The 17179-nt window shown below is 35.5% G+C and overlaps 1 protein-coding gene across 1 annotated transcript; it reads left to right on the top strand.

Annotated features, from left to right (window-relative positions):
- The first annotated feature begins 1793 nt into the window (after positions 1–1793).
- Positions 1794–16080, top strand: LOC125193133 (probable disease resistance protein At1g58390). The gene is made up of 4 exons (XM_048090874.1): positions 1794–2993; positions 12735–14495; positions 15597–15683; positions 15767–16080. Exons 1-2 carry the CDS (start codon positions 1895–1897, stop codon positions 14483–14485), a joined length of 2850 nt encoding a protein of 949 aa, XP_047946831.1. The 5' UTR covers positions 1794–1894; the 3' UTR covers positions 14486–14495; positions 15597–15683; positions 15767–16080.
- Positions 16081–17179: the final 1099 nt, after the last annotated feature.

Here is a 17179-nt window from a genome sequence, read left to right as displayed (position 1 = left end):
AAGACGATTTAATGGGTGAAATACCTATTTCTAATAGAAAAGATGAACATGTCTACTAGTTCACAATAAATAAAATGGAAAAACAAAAAATGTGAATTGTCTAATAGAAAAGATAAATTCCAGAATGCAAAAATTCAAAATATAAAACTAAACAAATCAATCAAATCCTAACAAGCTAATAGCATTCCCAATGCTCTCCCTAAAAACTTCCTTATTTCTCCCTAATTCCTGCCACATCAGCACCAAAATTTATCCTCAATTTTTAGCCAACTTTTAGCCAACTGCTCCAATGGTTTCTCCCTTATTTTTCCCTAACTCAACATTTCATTTTTATATCACTAAAATTAAAAAAAAAAAAAAAAAAAAAAACGCCGAAAAAATCGCCGAATCGCGCCTACAGTGGGCGCCGATGATTCGGCGATAAATCAGCGATGAAACGGGAGTTGGCGTTAATTCGGTAGAATTAACGCCGAAAAAACGCCGAAACACTCCCAACGGTCGGCGATTTTCGGCGAAAAATCGCCGAGTGTTATCGCCGGACCATTGTGAATGCTCTAAGCTAAGTAAATAAATTCTACTCCCTCCGTCCACGAAAATTTGTCCCACTTTTCCATTTCCGTCCGTCCCCCAAAATTTGTCTCATTTCACTTTTACCATTTTTGGTAGTGGACCCCATATTCCACTAACCCATTCCTACTCATATTTTATTATAAAACTAATACTTTAAAAGTAGGATCCACATCCCACTAACTTTTTCAACTCACTTTCCATTACATTTCTTAAAACCCGTGCTAGTCAAACCGGGACGAATTTTCGTGGACGGAGGGAGTATTATAGATATGATTAAACAATAGTACTACTCCCTCCGTCCCGCTTAAGATGACACGTTTTCCTTTTTAGTTTGTCCCAACTAAGATGACACATTTCCTTTTTTGGTAACTTTCTCTCTCCAATTAATACACTCAACCACTTTTTCTCATTCCTATTAAAATATTATCTTTCTTTATCTCTCTACTTTAATACTTATATCCACCTTCTCTCTCTTCAATTAAACACTTTAACCAATAACTCCTAAAACTCTGTGCCGGCTAAGCAATGTGTCATCTTAGCCGGGACAGAGGGAGTAGTATATTTTAATTCAAGGAGACCCGTTTTCAACTCTTTTCTGGTTGAAGTACACCTTGTCTTCGAAGTCATAAAAAATGCATTCTTGTGTTCTTCGAAGTACACCTTGTCTTCGAAGTCATAAAAAAGCATTTATCCTTCACGGTTGCCTTCTTTCCTAATTTTTTCAATCACCGTTTGCAATAAAAAATGCATCAGTGGTTGAGCAAAATTAGTCGGAAGATTAATGTGGCTAAACTGGTGGTGCACGGACAGGCATGGACTCGAAGATTAATGCTCGTGTGTGCACTGCTGCCGCGATATCAATTTTGGCATTCATCCCATCATTTAAGGGGATGGGAGAGGACGTTGAATGTGTCGTCGACTCGGTACCGATACTCACACCCACATATTACACTACTAACGAACGTGGATCCCACAATCAACTTACACCACTTTTTCTCTCTATCCATTTTTTACTTTTATAATTTTTCCTTAAAATACGTTCATTTCAGAATCTCTGTTTTTACCTACTAGTAATTAATTATGCAGCAATGGCAGTTGGGAGTCATGGTGCATTAAATAGTCTCAACTACCCAATGACAAGATTATCTAATTGAGGAAAAAAATTCCTTGGTTTACAGCCGTTTGTTGTTATTGTAGGGATTCTTGAATTTGTTAGCATTATTGACCTCTTTTGCAAGCTGTCTCCTACTCTCTTGTTTATGCCCTTCCTTCTATCTTCACATCTGAGCATTTGATTCAACAATCAAAGCTTGGAATTGCTGCAATGGCAGAAGCAGTGGTGTCGATTGCTCTTGAAACCATTCGTGATTTGCTATTGGAAGAGGGAAGGTTTTTAGCTGGTGTCAGCGGTCAAGTGAAGAAGCTCGAGTGGCAGCTCAAAGAGATGAAGTGTTTCCTCCAAGATGCTGACAAACGACGACATGAAAGTAGTACGATCTTCAATTGGATCTCGGATATTAGAGATCTGGTCTACAGTTCCGAATCCGCCATTGAAAGACACACAGCTTATCAAGTTTCATCAAGGAGAAGAGGCCTCACTCAGTTCGTCCGCAACTATTCCTGCATTCTGACAGATTGCAACTCACTCCACCAATTGGGCTCCGAGATTACAGAAATTACATCAAGTCTGGAGAGGATAAGCAAGGATATGCAAGAAAACGGCATAAAAAGAAGCATAATCATGAATCCAAATGGAGATGGGGAAAGCTCGGGTGGAAACAACAAGTCAAGGAAGACTTTTCCGTATTTTGAGATGGGAGATTGCTTCGTAGGAATGGAGGATGAGCTGAAGCTGCTTGTTCATCACCTAGGGAAAGACATGGAGAATCGGATTATATCAGTGTGGGGAATGGGAGGGTCAGGCAAGACCGCCATTGCAAAGAAGCTCTACAATGAGAAGACCGACTTTGATCTCTCCGCATGGGTTTGTATTACTCAGCAATGCGAGAGTAGATCGGTTTGGGAGGATGTTCTGAGGCAACTAGAGAATCAGAAGAAAAAGATGGGTGTTTCAAGTGTGAACGATGAGCCACGAATACTGGAGGGTGTTTCAAGTCTGAACGACGAGCCACGAATAAGGGAGGAGGTTTCAAGTCTGAGCGACTTTGATTTGATTGAGAGGCTATGTGAGATTCAAAGAGAGAAGCGAAGTCTCATAGTTTTGGATGATGTTTGGGAACTTTCTCATTGGGATGAGTTGAAGCGTCCATTCATTGTCCGAAATCTGCAGAGCAAAATATTGGTGACAACACGGAAACAAAAGGTTGCAGAGATTGGATTGGCAGTTGAACATGGGCTTTTGCATATGGATGCTGCTTTGGAACTACTCAAAAACAAAGCATTTCAGCATGGAAACATTCCAGGTCAGTATTATATTACTCCCTCCGTCTTCTAGAAATCAACACTTTCTAATGCGAAATTGATCTAGAAGAAGAGAAAAAGAAAAGTATCTAATGTCTTGTTAATGGATAATGACCTCAAATCATTATTAGTGTAGTGCATGGTAAAACAGTTTTTGAAACTAAAACTGGACCAGTTTTGGTGGATAAACCAAAATACCAAAATTGAACTACTCCCTTATCATGTGTTAGTGAGGCATTTTTTTTATTATGGAATTTAAAACAAAGTAGCACAAAAATAAAGTAGGAAAGAGAAAAGAGTAAAGTATTAGAGAATACTAGATGTCTTACCAAAAAGGAAAATATCTCAAGTAATAACTTGAGACAATCCAAAATACACACTACTCAGGTAATTTAGATTGGCAGGATATTTTTTCGGCGGAAGAGATCACTTACTACATTATTGCATTCCTAATACACCAAGGACAAATGTGGATTAGTGGATCTCATATTTTTGAGAGAATCCATTTTAAATACAATCCCTCTCCTCTACCTTCTCTCTAGTATTTCCTCTATTATTTTTAATTTAAATAATTGTGTTAACTCTTCACGAGAAATGTAATTGTATTATTTAATTAGCATTTTCAGAAAAATTATTACGAAACGGCTTATGATTATTATGAGTTCACTTTATAATAATCTATTAGGAAATAAACTTTTGACACGAATAGACGGACGGAGAAAAGTGCAATAATAATTTTATTAAATAAAAAAAAATTAAAATAGTACAATTAAAAAAAAACAATATTTAAAAAAATTACATTATACTCCCTTCGTCCCTGAAAACTTGCCACTTATTTCCTTTTTCGTCCGTCCCGAAAAATTTGTCATCTTTCACTTTTACCATTTTTGGTAGTGGACCATACATTCCACTAACTCATTCTTACTCACATTTTATTTTAAAATTATATAAAAGTAGGACTCACATGCCACTAACTTTTTCAACCCACTTTCTATTACATTTCCTAAAATTCGTGACGGGTCAAATGGTGCCAAATTTTAAGGGACGGAAGGAGTAAATATCAACGTGCACTCCTCCGCGCCCATAACTCTTCAATTATATCTTTTTAGAGTCGAATATGAGTTTCTTGTTGTCGAAGATCGGCAAATGCACAGACCCGGTCAGCATCCCCATGAGGTATCCCCATTCGTACATTGGCGGTGGTCATGCCGTGGCTTGGACTGGCAGCATCAGCATCTTCAATGGCCCAATTAGTCAGTTCTGGACCTTCATTTTGACAATCATATTGTGCATGATAATACATGCATACATGACAACAGTAATACAATCCTCATACCACAAACGTGTTGGACCCTTCACCGCCGCCCATCGAGCCTGGAGCACACCAAATGCACGCTCCACATCCTTGCGCTCTGCCTCCTGACATTATGCAAAGTAGATCTTCTTTGGATCTATTGGGCATCTGATCGTTTTCACAAAGACGAGCCAGCTAGGGTATATCACATCCGTTATATAGTAGCCCATATCGTGTTGGTTGATGTTGGTGACGAAACTGATGGTCGGACCAACGCCCATACACTGCTCGTTGAAAAGGGGGCGACGACTAAAGGACGTTGATGTCGTTGTTCGCCCTCGCTACCCTAAAATACGCATGCCAAATTCATAGTCCGTAATCAGCTACAGCTTCGAGGATCATCGTGTGATTCTTTCCTTGAAGCCAGTCGTGTACTACCCTTTCCAGGCGGTGGGACAGTTTTTCCATTCTCAATGCATACAATCTATGCTGCCCAACATGTCGTGAAACCCGTCCACCGACCCATGCATATCCATTAGATCCTGGCAGTCTTGGGGCGTAGGCTTCTGAAGATACCTACCCCCAAATATATGAATGACGCCCTGACAAAAATACTTCAGACACTCGCGGGCAATCGTCTCGTCGATGTGGAGGTACTCGTCGAACATATCGGTCGCGTCTCCGTAGGCCAACTGCCTGATTGCGGCAGTGCACTTCTGTATAGACGTGTGACCGGGTCTACCACTTGCATCCTCCCTGAACTTGAAATACTTATACCGACACTCTAAAGCGTTCACGACACCCATAAATGGCGGCCGATGCATCCAAAAACGCCGCCGGAAAAAGTTCTCCCCAAACCGCGGCTACTCAGCAAAGTAGTCGTCATACAACCGTTGGTGGGCACCGACGAGGTCCCGGGGTACTACAGCTCGATAATGGATGGGGCGAGGTACTGCCGGCTGCTGCTGCTGCAAGTGCTCTTGTATCAAGCGATTTATCTTCGCGGACGTATAGATACAAAATATGTGTGTTTTAAAAATTATCATTAATTTGATAAATTTTATACTATTAAGTATGTAAAGAATAAAAAAATCAAATTGTCGCACCACCCCATAAACCGTCCGCAAATAGGAGTCCTATTTCTTTTCGTGAAACCCGTCCACCGACCTATGCATATCCATTAGATCCTGGCAGTCTTGGGGCGTAGGCTTCTGAAGATACCTACCCCCAAATATATGAATGACGCCCTGACAAAAATACTTCAGACACTCGCGGGCAATCGTCTCGTCGATGTGGAGGTACTCGTCGAACATATCGGTCGCGTCTCCGTAGGCCAACTGCCTGATTGCGGCAGTGCACTTCTGTATAGACGTGTGACCGGGTCTACCACTTGCATCCTCCCTGAACTTGAAATACTTATACCGACACTCTAAAGCGTTCACGACACCCATAAATGGCGGCCGATGCATCCAAAAATGCCGCCGGAAAAAGTTCTCCCCAAACCGCGGCTGCTCAGCAAAGTAGTCGTCATACAACCGTTGGTGGGCACCGACGAGGTCCCGGGGTACTACAGCTCGATAATGGATGGGGCGAGGTACTGCCGGCTGCTGCTGCTGCAAGTGCTCTTGTATCAAGCGATTTATCTTCGCGGACGTATAGGCCCGCAACTCTTGTGTCATTAGCATCCCAAGTACTACCACTAGCCATTTTTGGATCCATCGAACAAATGAGAAATGTAGAGAGAAAGAATAGAAACTCGTTAATATAAGTGGTGCAAATGAAATGAAGTGCAACGAGCCGTATATATAGAGTTAAAAAAAATGAAAAATTGGGATGTCCGTCGAGTCACCACAATAGCGGACGAGACAACGGACGTCCGCGCATGATCGCGGATGACCTCTCATCCGTTTCCCATGTCCGTCGCCCGCTCGTCCATCGCAATTGTGTACGTCACCGACCGACGAGCCGCTCGACGGTGGACGTCTGTCGGGACGTCCACTGTTGTGGATGCTCTTTGTTCACCTTTTAACGTATTAGTACTTAATTATTACTCCCTCCGTCCTATGATCCTTTTTGTTTGAAAATGAATTTTTTGACATTATTACCCATTTAATTTCTTATTAATTTTTATTTTTTATATGTACATTCTTGTATAAGTTATAACCGGTTATTTCTTCTAATTAAGGTGAACGAGATTTGCTATCCTTATAATTATGGCATAGACCTAATATCTCCTTAATTAACTACTCCCTCCGTCTCAACTTAACTGTCACACTTCATATTTATCATAAACGGTAAGTAGGTCTCACATTCCACTAACTCACTTCACTAATATTTTATTATAAAACCAATATAAAAAAGTGGGTGTCACATTCCACTAACTTTTCCAACCAATTTTCTTTACCTTTCTTAAAACCAGTACCCACTCCAAGAATGACAATTAAGTTGGCACGATGAGCGTAATTAGTTACAATAAATCTCTATTTGACAATTCTATAAGTTGACTGTGATTCACTTAAAATTCACAAATGATGATAACTTAAATTAAATAATTATTCATACATGTTTTTTTTTTGCATAAAAAATAATTAAATATTTAATAATTATTTAATTGATGTATACCATGCAAAATGAAATAAATTACTCGAAGATATATCTTTCAAAATTACTCGAAGACATACATGTATTTTTTTGCATAAAAATAATTAATTAGTCGAAGATATATCTTTCGAAATTACCCTTATCATATTTAAATTTTATAGTAATAAGTTACACAATATGTTATAATATTTTACTTGCTTACTAATAAAATAAGTATAAAATTAACTAAAATAAATAAATATTATTTAAATTTTAGATGATACTATAATACTTAAATAATTTTCATAATTATAGTATAATTAGTTGTTTTAACTATAAAACAAATTATACTATTTTTTTATCACTAACCTGAAAAATATCATAATTTTTTATCATGTACGAATTACACATTCGATCAATTCTCTCTACATTGTATTTTCCCAAACTAAGATTCCCTATTGTAACTTACAATACATATCTGATCGATCCCCCTATATGTTTCTAAGCAATTTTTAATGAATATATATTTGCTCAATTTGTAATTTATTGACTCTTAACTTCTGGAACATTACATTTGCTCAATTTGTAAGTTCTTGACTCTTAATTGTTGGAACATTACAGTCGAACCTCGATAAAAAAAAAAATCATATTTTCTTCAATTGTCTATTTATTGTTTTAAGTTAAATAATAAATATTACGATTTTGAGATTTTCATAATTTCCTTTTTAATTTATTTAAACTCATAATTATTTGGAATGTTAAAGTCGAACCTAGATAAAAAAAAATATAATCACATGTTCTTAACTCGTCTATTTAACACTTTTTAAGCTATATAGTAGTTTATTTTCTCATTTTCTTTATAGAGGAATTTTAGAGTTCTTAGCTCAATTACTATATTAAGAAATAAATTAAAATTTGATTAGTGATTTTAGTTATATTAATTGGGTTTATGATTTTGATTTTGAATTCTTTACTTTCTAAAAGTTTAAATTCTATAATTTTTTTTATTTTTAGAGTGTCATAGTCGAACTTCGATAAAAAAAAAGTAATTATATATATTAACTCATATGTTTAACAGTTTAAAGCTATATAGTTAATATTTGAGAAATTTTAGTCGCAATTCTTAGGTAAGTCTTAATAGGGGAGTATTATATTGCTAACTCATAACTTAACTGCTAACTACAACTAAATAATAGTCATTAGATATTCAAATTAAATGTCAATACGATCAACGAAAAACATCAATAAGGCCATAGGATGTAACAGCCCGCCCTCCCAGGGTACAATAAATGCGGCGGCTGCTACCAAACGTACTCAAGGAATTCAATTAAAACTAGGGTTTCATTTAAAGGGTTTAGACCAAGGTAATAAAAGGAGTCATCGAGCAATAAAGACATCAACTTAACCTAGAAACTTAAATAGGTAAAGGAAAAGGAGTTTCATAAATAACGATCGAAATCTCATGAGTATATCAAAGGTTTAAAGACAAAACCTCAAGAATAAGGGCGAAGGCCTCAAAACCGAAAGAAGAGTGCCAAATAACCGAATCAATATCAGAGTGTATCAAAACTCAGCGGAAAACGACCAAGAGAGAAGTGCAGCTATGTATGAAGACACAACTACGCTTGAAGTTCAAAAACATCCCTTTAATTACTTAACATGCTCAACACCCGCCACCGCTCGTCGCCGTTCAACCTGCACATAAGGAAAACACATGCAGGGCTGAGTATTTTGAAATACTCAGTGGACTCGTTGCCAAAACATTTTATAAGTTATGCCACCCTTACCAAGTGAACTCGAGTTTTACAATTTATCAAAATAAAATATCATCGAGTATCACAAAATATTTTCATAGATTGGACAATCAAATAACTCCCCATTTTCTCATCAAATTCCACAATCACAATCTCTTTCTTTCCATGGTGCGACGAAAGCGTGGCCACGCTTTTCGCCCACGAGACCGGCCGACTAGCTAGGACGCCTCCCGATCCCCTCGTGTACACAGCCTGGTAGGGTTTGCGGCCCATACTCAGACCCGAATTCGTATAATCATATCCATAGCCCTATAGCCCAATGGAGCGAACTCACAAACTAGGCATCAGGCACACAATCTCACAATAAAACAAACATAGGCATGGCATAACAGTTAAACCACCCTTATAACTCCAATCAATATTTTTGACAAAAATAAAAGAGAGTTTTAAGAGTAAAGCCCACCTCGACTGCTTAAGTTTCAAGTAGTTTCCTTTTCCGTTATCTGGCTTCGCAACCGAGGTTTCATCTTTTTATTCACATGGGCACATGTTCACAAATCAGATTCAATCACGACTCTTAACTCATGCATGTCTCAATACTTCCATCTTTCCCATCGACTTATCTTAATCTTCATAAATCATTAAATTCAAGTCATGCTTATCATATATATATTTTCCTTAGTATCTCAACTCTAGATCTATCATCAACATGTGTTACACAAGAGTATTTTGCCAACACACAACACACACACAACTCACGCCACACACACACACACATATGTGCATCTACACACACACATGCATCCCTAGTTACACATCCCTTTTATCCCAATTTCACTCAAAATAAAATGCATGAGGGTTCAAGGATACCGATTCATCGGTTAGGAAGAAGTAGAAGATGAAGAAGAAGAAAAGAATACTTATACATAATCAAAATACCTTTTTAGAGAAAAACGATCGGTAGAAAGTAAGTAAAGACTTGGTTCTTCAAGAATTCTTGGTTCAAACTTCAATTTCTTCTCAAAGGATGCAAGATTAATGGAGTAAAGTAGAAGAAAATTGAGAGAGTATGAAGAGAGGGGGAGAGGGGACGAAAATTATGAGGGGGCGAAAATTATGAGCTAGGGTTGGGGTCTTGGCTCCTTATTTATAGAGTCCAAAAAGATCTTTGGAATATTTGGTAAGATTTTATTCTCCACAATTAAATAAATAAATATTATGGAGTAGGGAAGAAGAATTAGCAAAAATAGAATAAGGCAAGGATCCATGATTTTCGAAAATTAGGCCTTCCAAATAGCCAAGATTTTGTTTTGGTATTTTTCCGGAGTAGAATAAAATATCACGGAGCAAATTAAATAAATAAATGAAAATCCTCCAATTTGGAGAATGGAACTAGGCGTGTTTTAGCCTATTAAATAAGGGAATGGATTTTATAATAATAACTAAAATAAGGTATGGCAAGATCTCTTGAGGTATGGAAAGATTTGATAGAATATTTTAATTCTAGGTATGGAATGGAAGGAAATCAAATAAGAAGTCAAATAAAATAAAATAACTCCTTTCCTTCTACATGTGATTTTCGAAAATCACAAAATAATAGTGGCTAGTATTTTTTGGAAATTTTCTCTAATAATCTCACTCACCCTTAAACAATTAATCCATCTCATAAATTAATTAATCACATATGCCACATCATACTAGTCAACCAATTTGACTTTTCAACTTCACACTCATGCAATAATTTCACTTATCAATTAATTCACATATTCCATGTCATCAATAATTAATTCTAGGGTTCAAAATTTAGGGTTCTAAATTCCGGGATATTACAGAGTTAGCAATTGATCACTCCCCAGTCTTAATATCATGAAAAAATTAAAATTTGATATACATGATATATTAATACTGACTGATAAATTTTATTTTTAAGAGCAATCATTTTTAATTTTATATTTTAATAATCATATGAGCTCTTTCTCGCACAAAATATGTGTGTTTTAAAAATTATCATTAATTTGATAAATTTTATAGTATTAAGTATGTAAAGAATAAAAAAATCAAATTGTCGCACCACCCCCGTAAACCGTCCTCAAATAGGAGTCCTATTTCTTTTCGGCGCAGATTTGAAGAAATGTTAAAAAAAGTGAGAGAGAAAAAGTTAGTGGAATATGTGTCTCACTTATATAATTAGTTTTAAATGAAATGTGAGTGAAATAAGTAAGTGGAATGTAGGAGCCAATATACTATTTATAATAAAAGTGAACCGGGACTCCTATTCGTGGACGAACCAAAATGAAAAAATCGGACTCCTATTCGCAGACACGGTGAGTAGTATTTAAGACTTCAAATACTCTAATTGAAACTATGGATACATTAAATACTATCTAATTCAGTTTTTATAATATAAGATATTTTTCTAAAATAACATTAGGGTGTATACTTGTGATGTAAAAAACATAAGGGTATCATGGCAAAGAGACATTATGTCTCAAAATTCCTTCCTTTGTCCCACCGAAGATGTCCCATTATTCTTTTTGGTTTTTCCTAATCAAAATGACTCATTATTAAAATTGAAACATCTTTATCTTTAATTTATTCCCTCTTTATTGTATTCTCTCCACTTAACAAACAAAATAAAGTTGTATAGAATCTCGTGCCACCCAATGAAGATAACATCTTCCTTGGAATGAAGGGAGTAGTATTTTATATGAACATATAATCAAATACAAATTATTAGTTAGTTTAGTTTAAAAAAAAAAAAACTATTTTTTATAAGATTATTTCAAGTTTATAATGTTCAAATATGTTTATGGTGCAGTGGTTAAGCTCTTATATACATTCTTCATGGTAAACGGATGAATGAAATCTTATGAGGCACGAATTACTATTTTTAAATGTTTAAAAATAAAAAAAAAATGGTTGGTCATCTTGTGGTTCATGGTCGAACGCGCTGATTTTCCTGCTCATGGCAGCCAATGGCAGATCCTAGGGGGCAGGAGGGGTCGACCAGCCACCATGGACCCTGGACGTAAATTTTCCGTAGTCACCCCCTCCGATAGCTTCCTACTTCGCCCCTCCCTCCTTCATTAGCTTAAGATAAATTTTATTCCGCCCCTTCCATTTTAGGATCCTGGATCCCACTGATGGCAACTCATTAGTCCATGGGTCTACATGTGTGAATCTGACTGAATTAAACAAAGATACTCAACAAACCGATCGATCCAGTAGTGATATTGACCCCTAATATCATGTAATTTACAAAAAGTTGGTTTTTCCCACGAATTTTAATTTGGCAAATAATATCACAAACTTTACTAGATTTTGTTATTTCCCATCGGCGAAAAAATTCACAGCTATATTAATGGATTGAAGAACAATTTTGGAGGGAGTACTTCAAGAAAAACTATCCTCAAAATCGAAGAACTTGAAGCTCTCGAAGTTGTTCTCGAACAATTATGAAAAAAACCGTATCATGGTATTATTCGCCGTAATTTTTTCGCCGATGGAAATTAACAAACTCGGGTAAAGTTCATGATATTATTTGCCAAATTAAAAGTTTGTAGATAAAATACAACTTTTTGAAAATTCAATGATATCCCTATTATCAATAGATTTGAAATTATCCAAAATATCTCAATAATTGAGCTTATAAGCTAGCGAAATAATTAGAGTCATAACAGAGATAAAATTATAAAGAAATGAAATCAAAAGTAAATACTCCCTCCGTCCCAGAAAGATTATCCCAGTTCATTTTCTGCACTCGTTTTGCAAAAATAATAATAAATATGTAAGTTGAAAGAGAGTAAAATAAAAGAAAGAATAATGTAGGTATATTCGAATACACAGCACACTAGAACTATTTTGTAATTTTACAATTGCTTATAAATTGTTAAAAATAAATTGAGTTGATAAAATTATTTTTGAAGTGATCATAAGCTACTGAAGCTTATTTTATTATAGAGTAGTAGTTTGATTATAAGCTTATTTTGCCAAATATTTTGAAAGAATTTTTAAGGTCTTGAACAATTTGTAACTTAGTTTTAAAAAACTTGTAAGTACACTTAGTTAATTGCACTATTCAATTAATCGTCATTTATTATTACTTCAATATGCAGACTTAGCATTGGAAGAAAGATTTGAAAAAATTGGGAAAGAAATGGTACAAAAATGTGGTTATTTGCCATTGGCAATTTCTTTACTCGGTGGGGTTTTGAGAGAGAAAAAATCGATTATTGAGTGGGAATCAGTAAATGAGCACATCAAAGCAGCCATATATGGAGTTGAAGAGCAGATTGATGGAGTGCTTAATTTAAGCTATGAAAGTTTACCCTATTATTTGAAGCCTTGCTTTCTCTATTTGGGTATTTTCAAAGAGGACGAAACCATACTTACTTTGGACCTGTATATGATGTGGATAGCACAAGGCATGATTTCATATGAGAATATTGGAGATAAGGAGGACACTTTAATGGATATCGCTGAGCTGTACTTAAGTGAGTTAGCCTCCAGGTCCATTGTTCAAGTTGAAATTAGACTTGATTATGATGTCGGATATAGTAAAAAATTTGGTACATGCAAACTTCATGATGTAGTAAGAGAACTATGTTTGAAATTGGGAAAGAGGGAGGATTTTGGTGTGCTGCGTTTGGAGTATAAAGGTGGGAAATTTAGTAGCTTACTACGGGATGCTTCCTCACATATTAAGATTCGACATTTGGCTATTGATTTAAGAAGTGAAGTCGACACCGAGCCTACAGTCGCTTGTGGAGAAGATACTTGGGGGCATATAAGGTCTGTTCGATTATTCAATCGCATATATGTTGAGTTCCCCCCACAAAGTATAGTTGATTTTCAGAAATTCAAATTGCTGAGAGATCTATTTTTGTTTAGATTCAAATTTGAAGGAGGAAAGTTACCGAGAGGAATCACTAAACTTGTTCACCTTAGATGTTTGCGTTTACAACAATGTGAACTTGCTAAGCTACCGTCATCCATGAGGAATTTGGTATACTTGGATACCCTTGATTTGAGGTATTCAATGAATGTTGAAGTTCCAAATGTTTTTAAGGAGATGTTGCGATTAAAACACTTGATTCTTCCTATCTATGGAGATGAAAACATTAGAAATTATCGACTAAGATTGGATGAGGGAGTATATGAGTTGGAGACTCTAGCATTCTTTGATAGTAGATGTCATGAACTTAAATGTATGGACAGAATGAAGAATCTTCGATATTTTATAGCAAGAATATACGATAATGAAAGCTTGTTAGCTATCATGAATGGCATTATGAACTTGAACAAGATACAAGTTTGTCAAGTAACCATTCAAGAAAGTTGCGACTTAACAAGTGAGGGAATGCTGGAGAAGGCTTTGACATGTCCCAATCTTTATGATTTGAATATTTTTTCTAAATCAGTGAAGGCGCTAGCAAAGTGCGAGAGTGATTTGTCGAGCTCCAAACTTAAGTATTTGAAACTGTTTGATTGTGAGATGGAGGATGATCCAATGGGGATACTGGGAAAGCTTCCTTGCTTGGTTACATTGAATTTATATTGGAAATCATTTGTTGGGGAGGAGATGAGGTGTCCAACAAACAGTTTTCCTCGCCTCAAGGAGCTAGTGTTAAGAGGTTTGCCTAAGTTGAGGGAGTGGAGAGTGGAGTCAGGAGCCATGCCCCTTCTCTCTCAATTAACAATCGGAGAGTGTTCTTGTCTAGAGATGGTTCCAGAGGGATTGAGTGCCATTTCTACCCTTCAGACTCTCATAATTGAAAGAATGCCGAAAATGAGAGAAAGAGTATCACCATCAGGACAGGATTTCCACAAAGTCCGCCATGTCCTTTCAATTATCATCAAGGACTAGTCTTAACCAGGTATCTCATTTCTCACATTTTTATTCGTTAGTTTTAAATTGCAAATGTATAGCAAGAAAATGAGTAATAAGAAAATATTGATTTCTATATGTGTTCAATATTTTAGTAGTCCCTTCGTTTTTTTATTCATGTTCTTTAAGTACCAATTTTGCATGATAATGTTGTTGTGGATTACGATGAAAAAGTGAAAATGAGCTGCCCACGAAATAAAACTTTCCATTATGCCTGGGGATAATTATCTATCTATAAATTTTTTTTAAAAAAATATTGAAAATATAAATGTCCATGATTCCATCATTTTACATCAAAGAGATGGAACACGCCCTATATAAATTGCAAAGTTTTGGATAGTAAACCGAAAATTAAGTTCATGTGACAAATTATAAGTAGTGTTTGCTTCCTATTCATATGTACTTTCTTTAACCAAAACACATCTTTATCTCCTTCTACTAACTGAGGCAAATATGTTATTGAGAATTAACTAAACCAATAATTATATCCCAAGATGTAAATTATAAAAGGATTTATACTCTATCATTACAGGTTTGGTTGATTACAAAAAGAATTCGTTTTTTTATTATTAGTATTAGATTTTTTTTTTTGTTTAATTGGTCTTAAAGCTAACAGAACTCTCAAGAAGGTTTTTACTAGTAAAAGTTAATCCATTGTTTAATAGATTTAAATTTTAGATATCTCAAAACTCTTAATAAAATCTATTATCTGAGCTAATTTTTATTCATGTTCCATTGAAATAGTAGAATTTGAATTTTTGTGGCAGCGAGAGTGAAAATTCGCTTGGCAGTTGCAAAGTAGTAGTTGTATTTGCTCTTATTTTCATTCTTCATATCATTAATAATTACACATTCTTATAATTCTTTGATCCTTTTCAAATAGGCACTACTCATCAAACCAAACACATCTTTACTATTTTTGTTACCTATGTGTCCACAGTTACAAGGTATTGGTTCATTTGAGGCTTATAAGCTCTTGAAAATTACTTGGCAAAATAAAATCATAAAGTCTAATCCTGTCATTATGTTTTTATTCATTTATTTGTATTTATAACAAGAGAACTCTTTTGTATTGTTGCTAATTTTGCAGGTTGAGCATTGATTCTTTGGAGAATAACTGATTATCACTACCACTTTTGGTGCTCAATGAAAACAGCATCTTACCTTTCTCTAAAGGGTACATTCCTTGCTAAAGTGTTAATAAAGCTCAACTCATTATAATGCCGTATCGTCTTTAATTTTATTTTTCTTGTGTTGCAGGTTACATTTCTCCTCCTTCGAGCTTCAATCTTGTTGTTGAATATGATATTATATTTAAGTGATGTTGTGTTTGAATTGACTATGATGGTGTGCAATAATTCAAATGTTGAAAGTGTGAAGTATTGTATAATTAATTGTATGTGGGTTGAATCTGGTTTGTATTGAATTGCTCGATGAAGCTTTGTTCAATATTGTACAATAGTGTGTGGGTTGAATTTGGTTTGTACTGAATTGCTGAAAGCTTTGTTCTTTATTGTAAACTAATTGTGTGTGTGGGTTGAATATGGTTTGTATTGAATTGCTTGATTAAGCTATGTTCACATGTTATTTAGTGGGTTAGTGGGCTATAAGTCTAGTCCAAAAAATGTGCCCAACATTGAAGGAATATTTGCGGGACGGAGGGAGTAGTGATATAACAGAAACTTCACTTACTCCGCCGCTGGTTGGGATGTGGCAGGGAGCTGACGGCGTGGAGTCGGCGGCCGATGGAAGGCTACCCTTGGAGGTAATCCGAGGTCAGCCTGATTTTCAAATTTAGCCACTGATGACATCTAAATGGAAAAGAAGAACATGTCTACATTTACTTGTTCTTAATCTCACGTTAGGCAAAGTAATTGGATCATCTTGTAATTAAAAACTGCCAATATCTTATAAGACGTAATCATGTAATGTATCCAAAGATTCAATATCTTATCCATAAATGATAAGTCACATTCCATTAATTTATTTCACTCATATTTTAATATAAAATTAATTTATAAAAGTGAAACTCATATTTCACTAACTTTTTCAATCCGTTTTCATTTACATTTCTTAAACCCATGCCAAAACCAAAGTAAATAATTATTGGACGGGAGTACTATTTTTCACTATTTTTATCTTTTACTTTGTTTACCTAAAGTCAAGTGTATTTCTTTTTTCATGTGAGTTATTCTTTGCTGTGTTAAGGACGATTGGATTTATGGCATCAATTTATTAAGTTCTTTTTAATGTGTCCTAGAATGTTGATTTGAAATCAAAGTAAAGCTTAATGCAATGAAAGACGTGTATGAGATTCAGATTAGAGTTCAACCGGTAGATAATTTGATCTTTATTTACCTGACTAGATGATACGATACAACAACAGCCGGTGACTCAACAACAGCCGGTGACTCAGGATGCCGAGGTGCAAGGACCAGAGGAGGAACAGCTAGAAGTCGATCGGAGGTTGCCGCTGGACCGACCGTCCATCGCGACGACGAAACCAAAGAGGAATACACGCCCACCAGAAAGGCTTGGCGATTACGTTTCTAAGTAGTCGAGTATTTTGAGTTATTTATTTTATTTCCTTAATTTTCCTTTTTTTGTTTCTTTTGGGATATTAGTGTTTTTATTATTTATTTTTGCTTAGATATTTCGGGTTTTCTTTGTTGG

The sequence above is a fragment of the Salvia hispanica genome, chromosome 6, assembly GCF_023119035.1.
Source record: "Salvia hispanica cultivar TCC Black 2014 chromosome 6, UniMelb_Shisp_WGS_1.0, whole genome shotgun sequence".
Taxonomy (NCBI): Eukaryota; Viridiplantae; Streptophyta; class Magnoliopsida; order Lamiales; family Lamiaceae; genus Salvia; species Salvia hispanica.
Note: the sequence above shows the minus strand (reverse complement) of the source record. Positions and strands in the feature narration are given on the sequence as shown.

Coding starts and splice junctions, on each gene's coding strand:
- LOC125193133 (XM_048090874.1), top strand. CDS start 1,895: ATGGCAGAAGCAGTGGTGTCGATTGCTCTTGAAACCATTCGTGATTTG. Junction 2,994..12,734: donor TCAGCATGGAAACATTCCAG/GTCAGTATTATA, acceptor TTCAATATGCAG/ACTTAGCATTGGAAGAAAGA.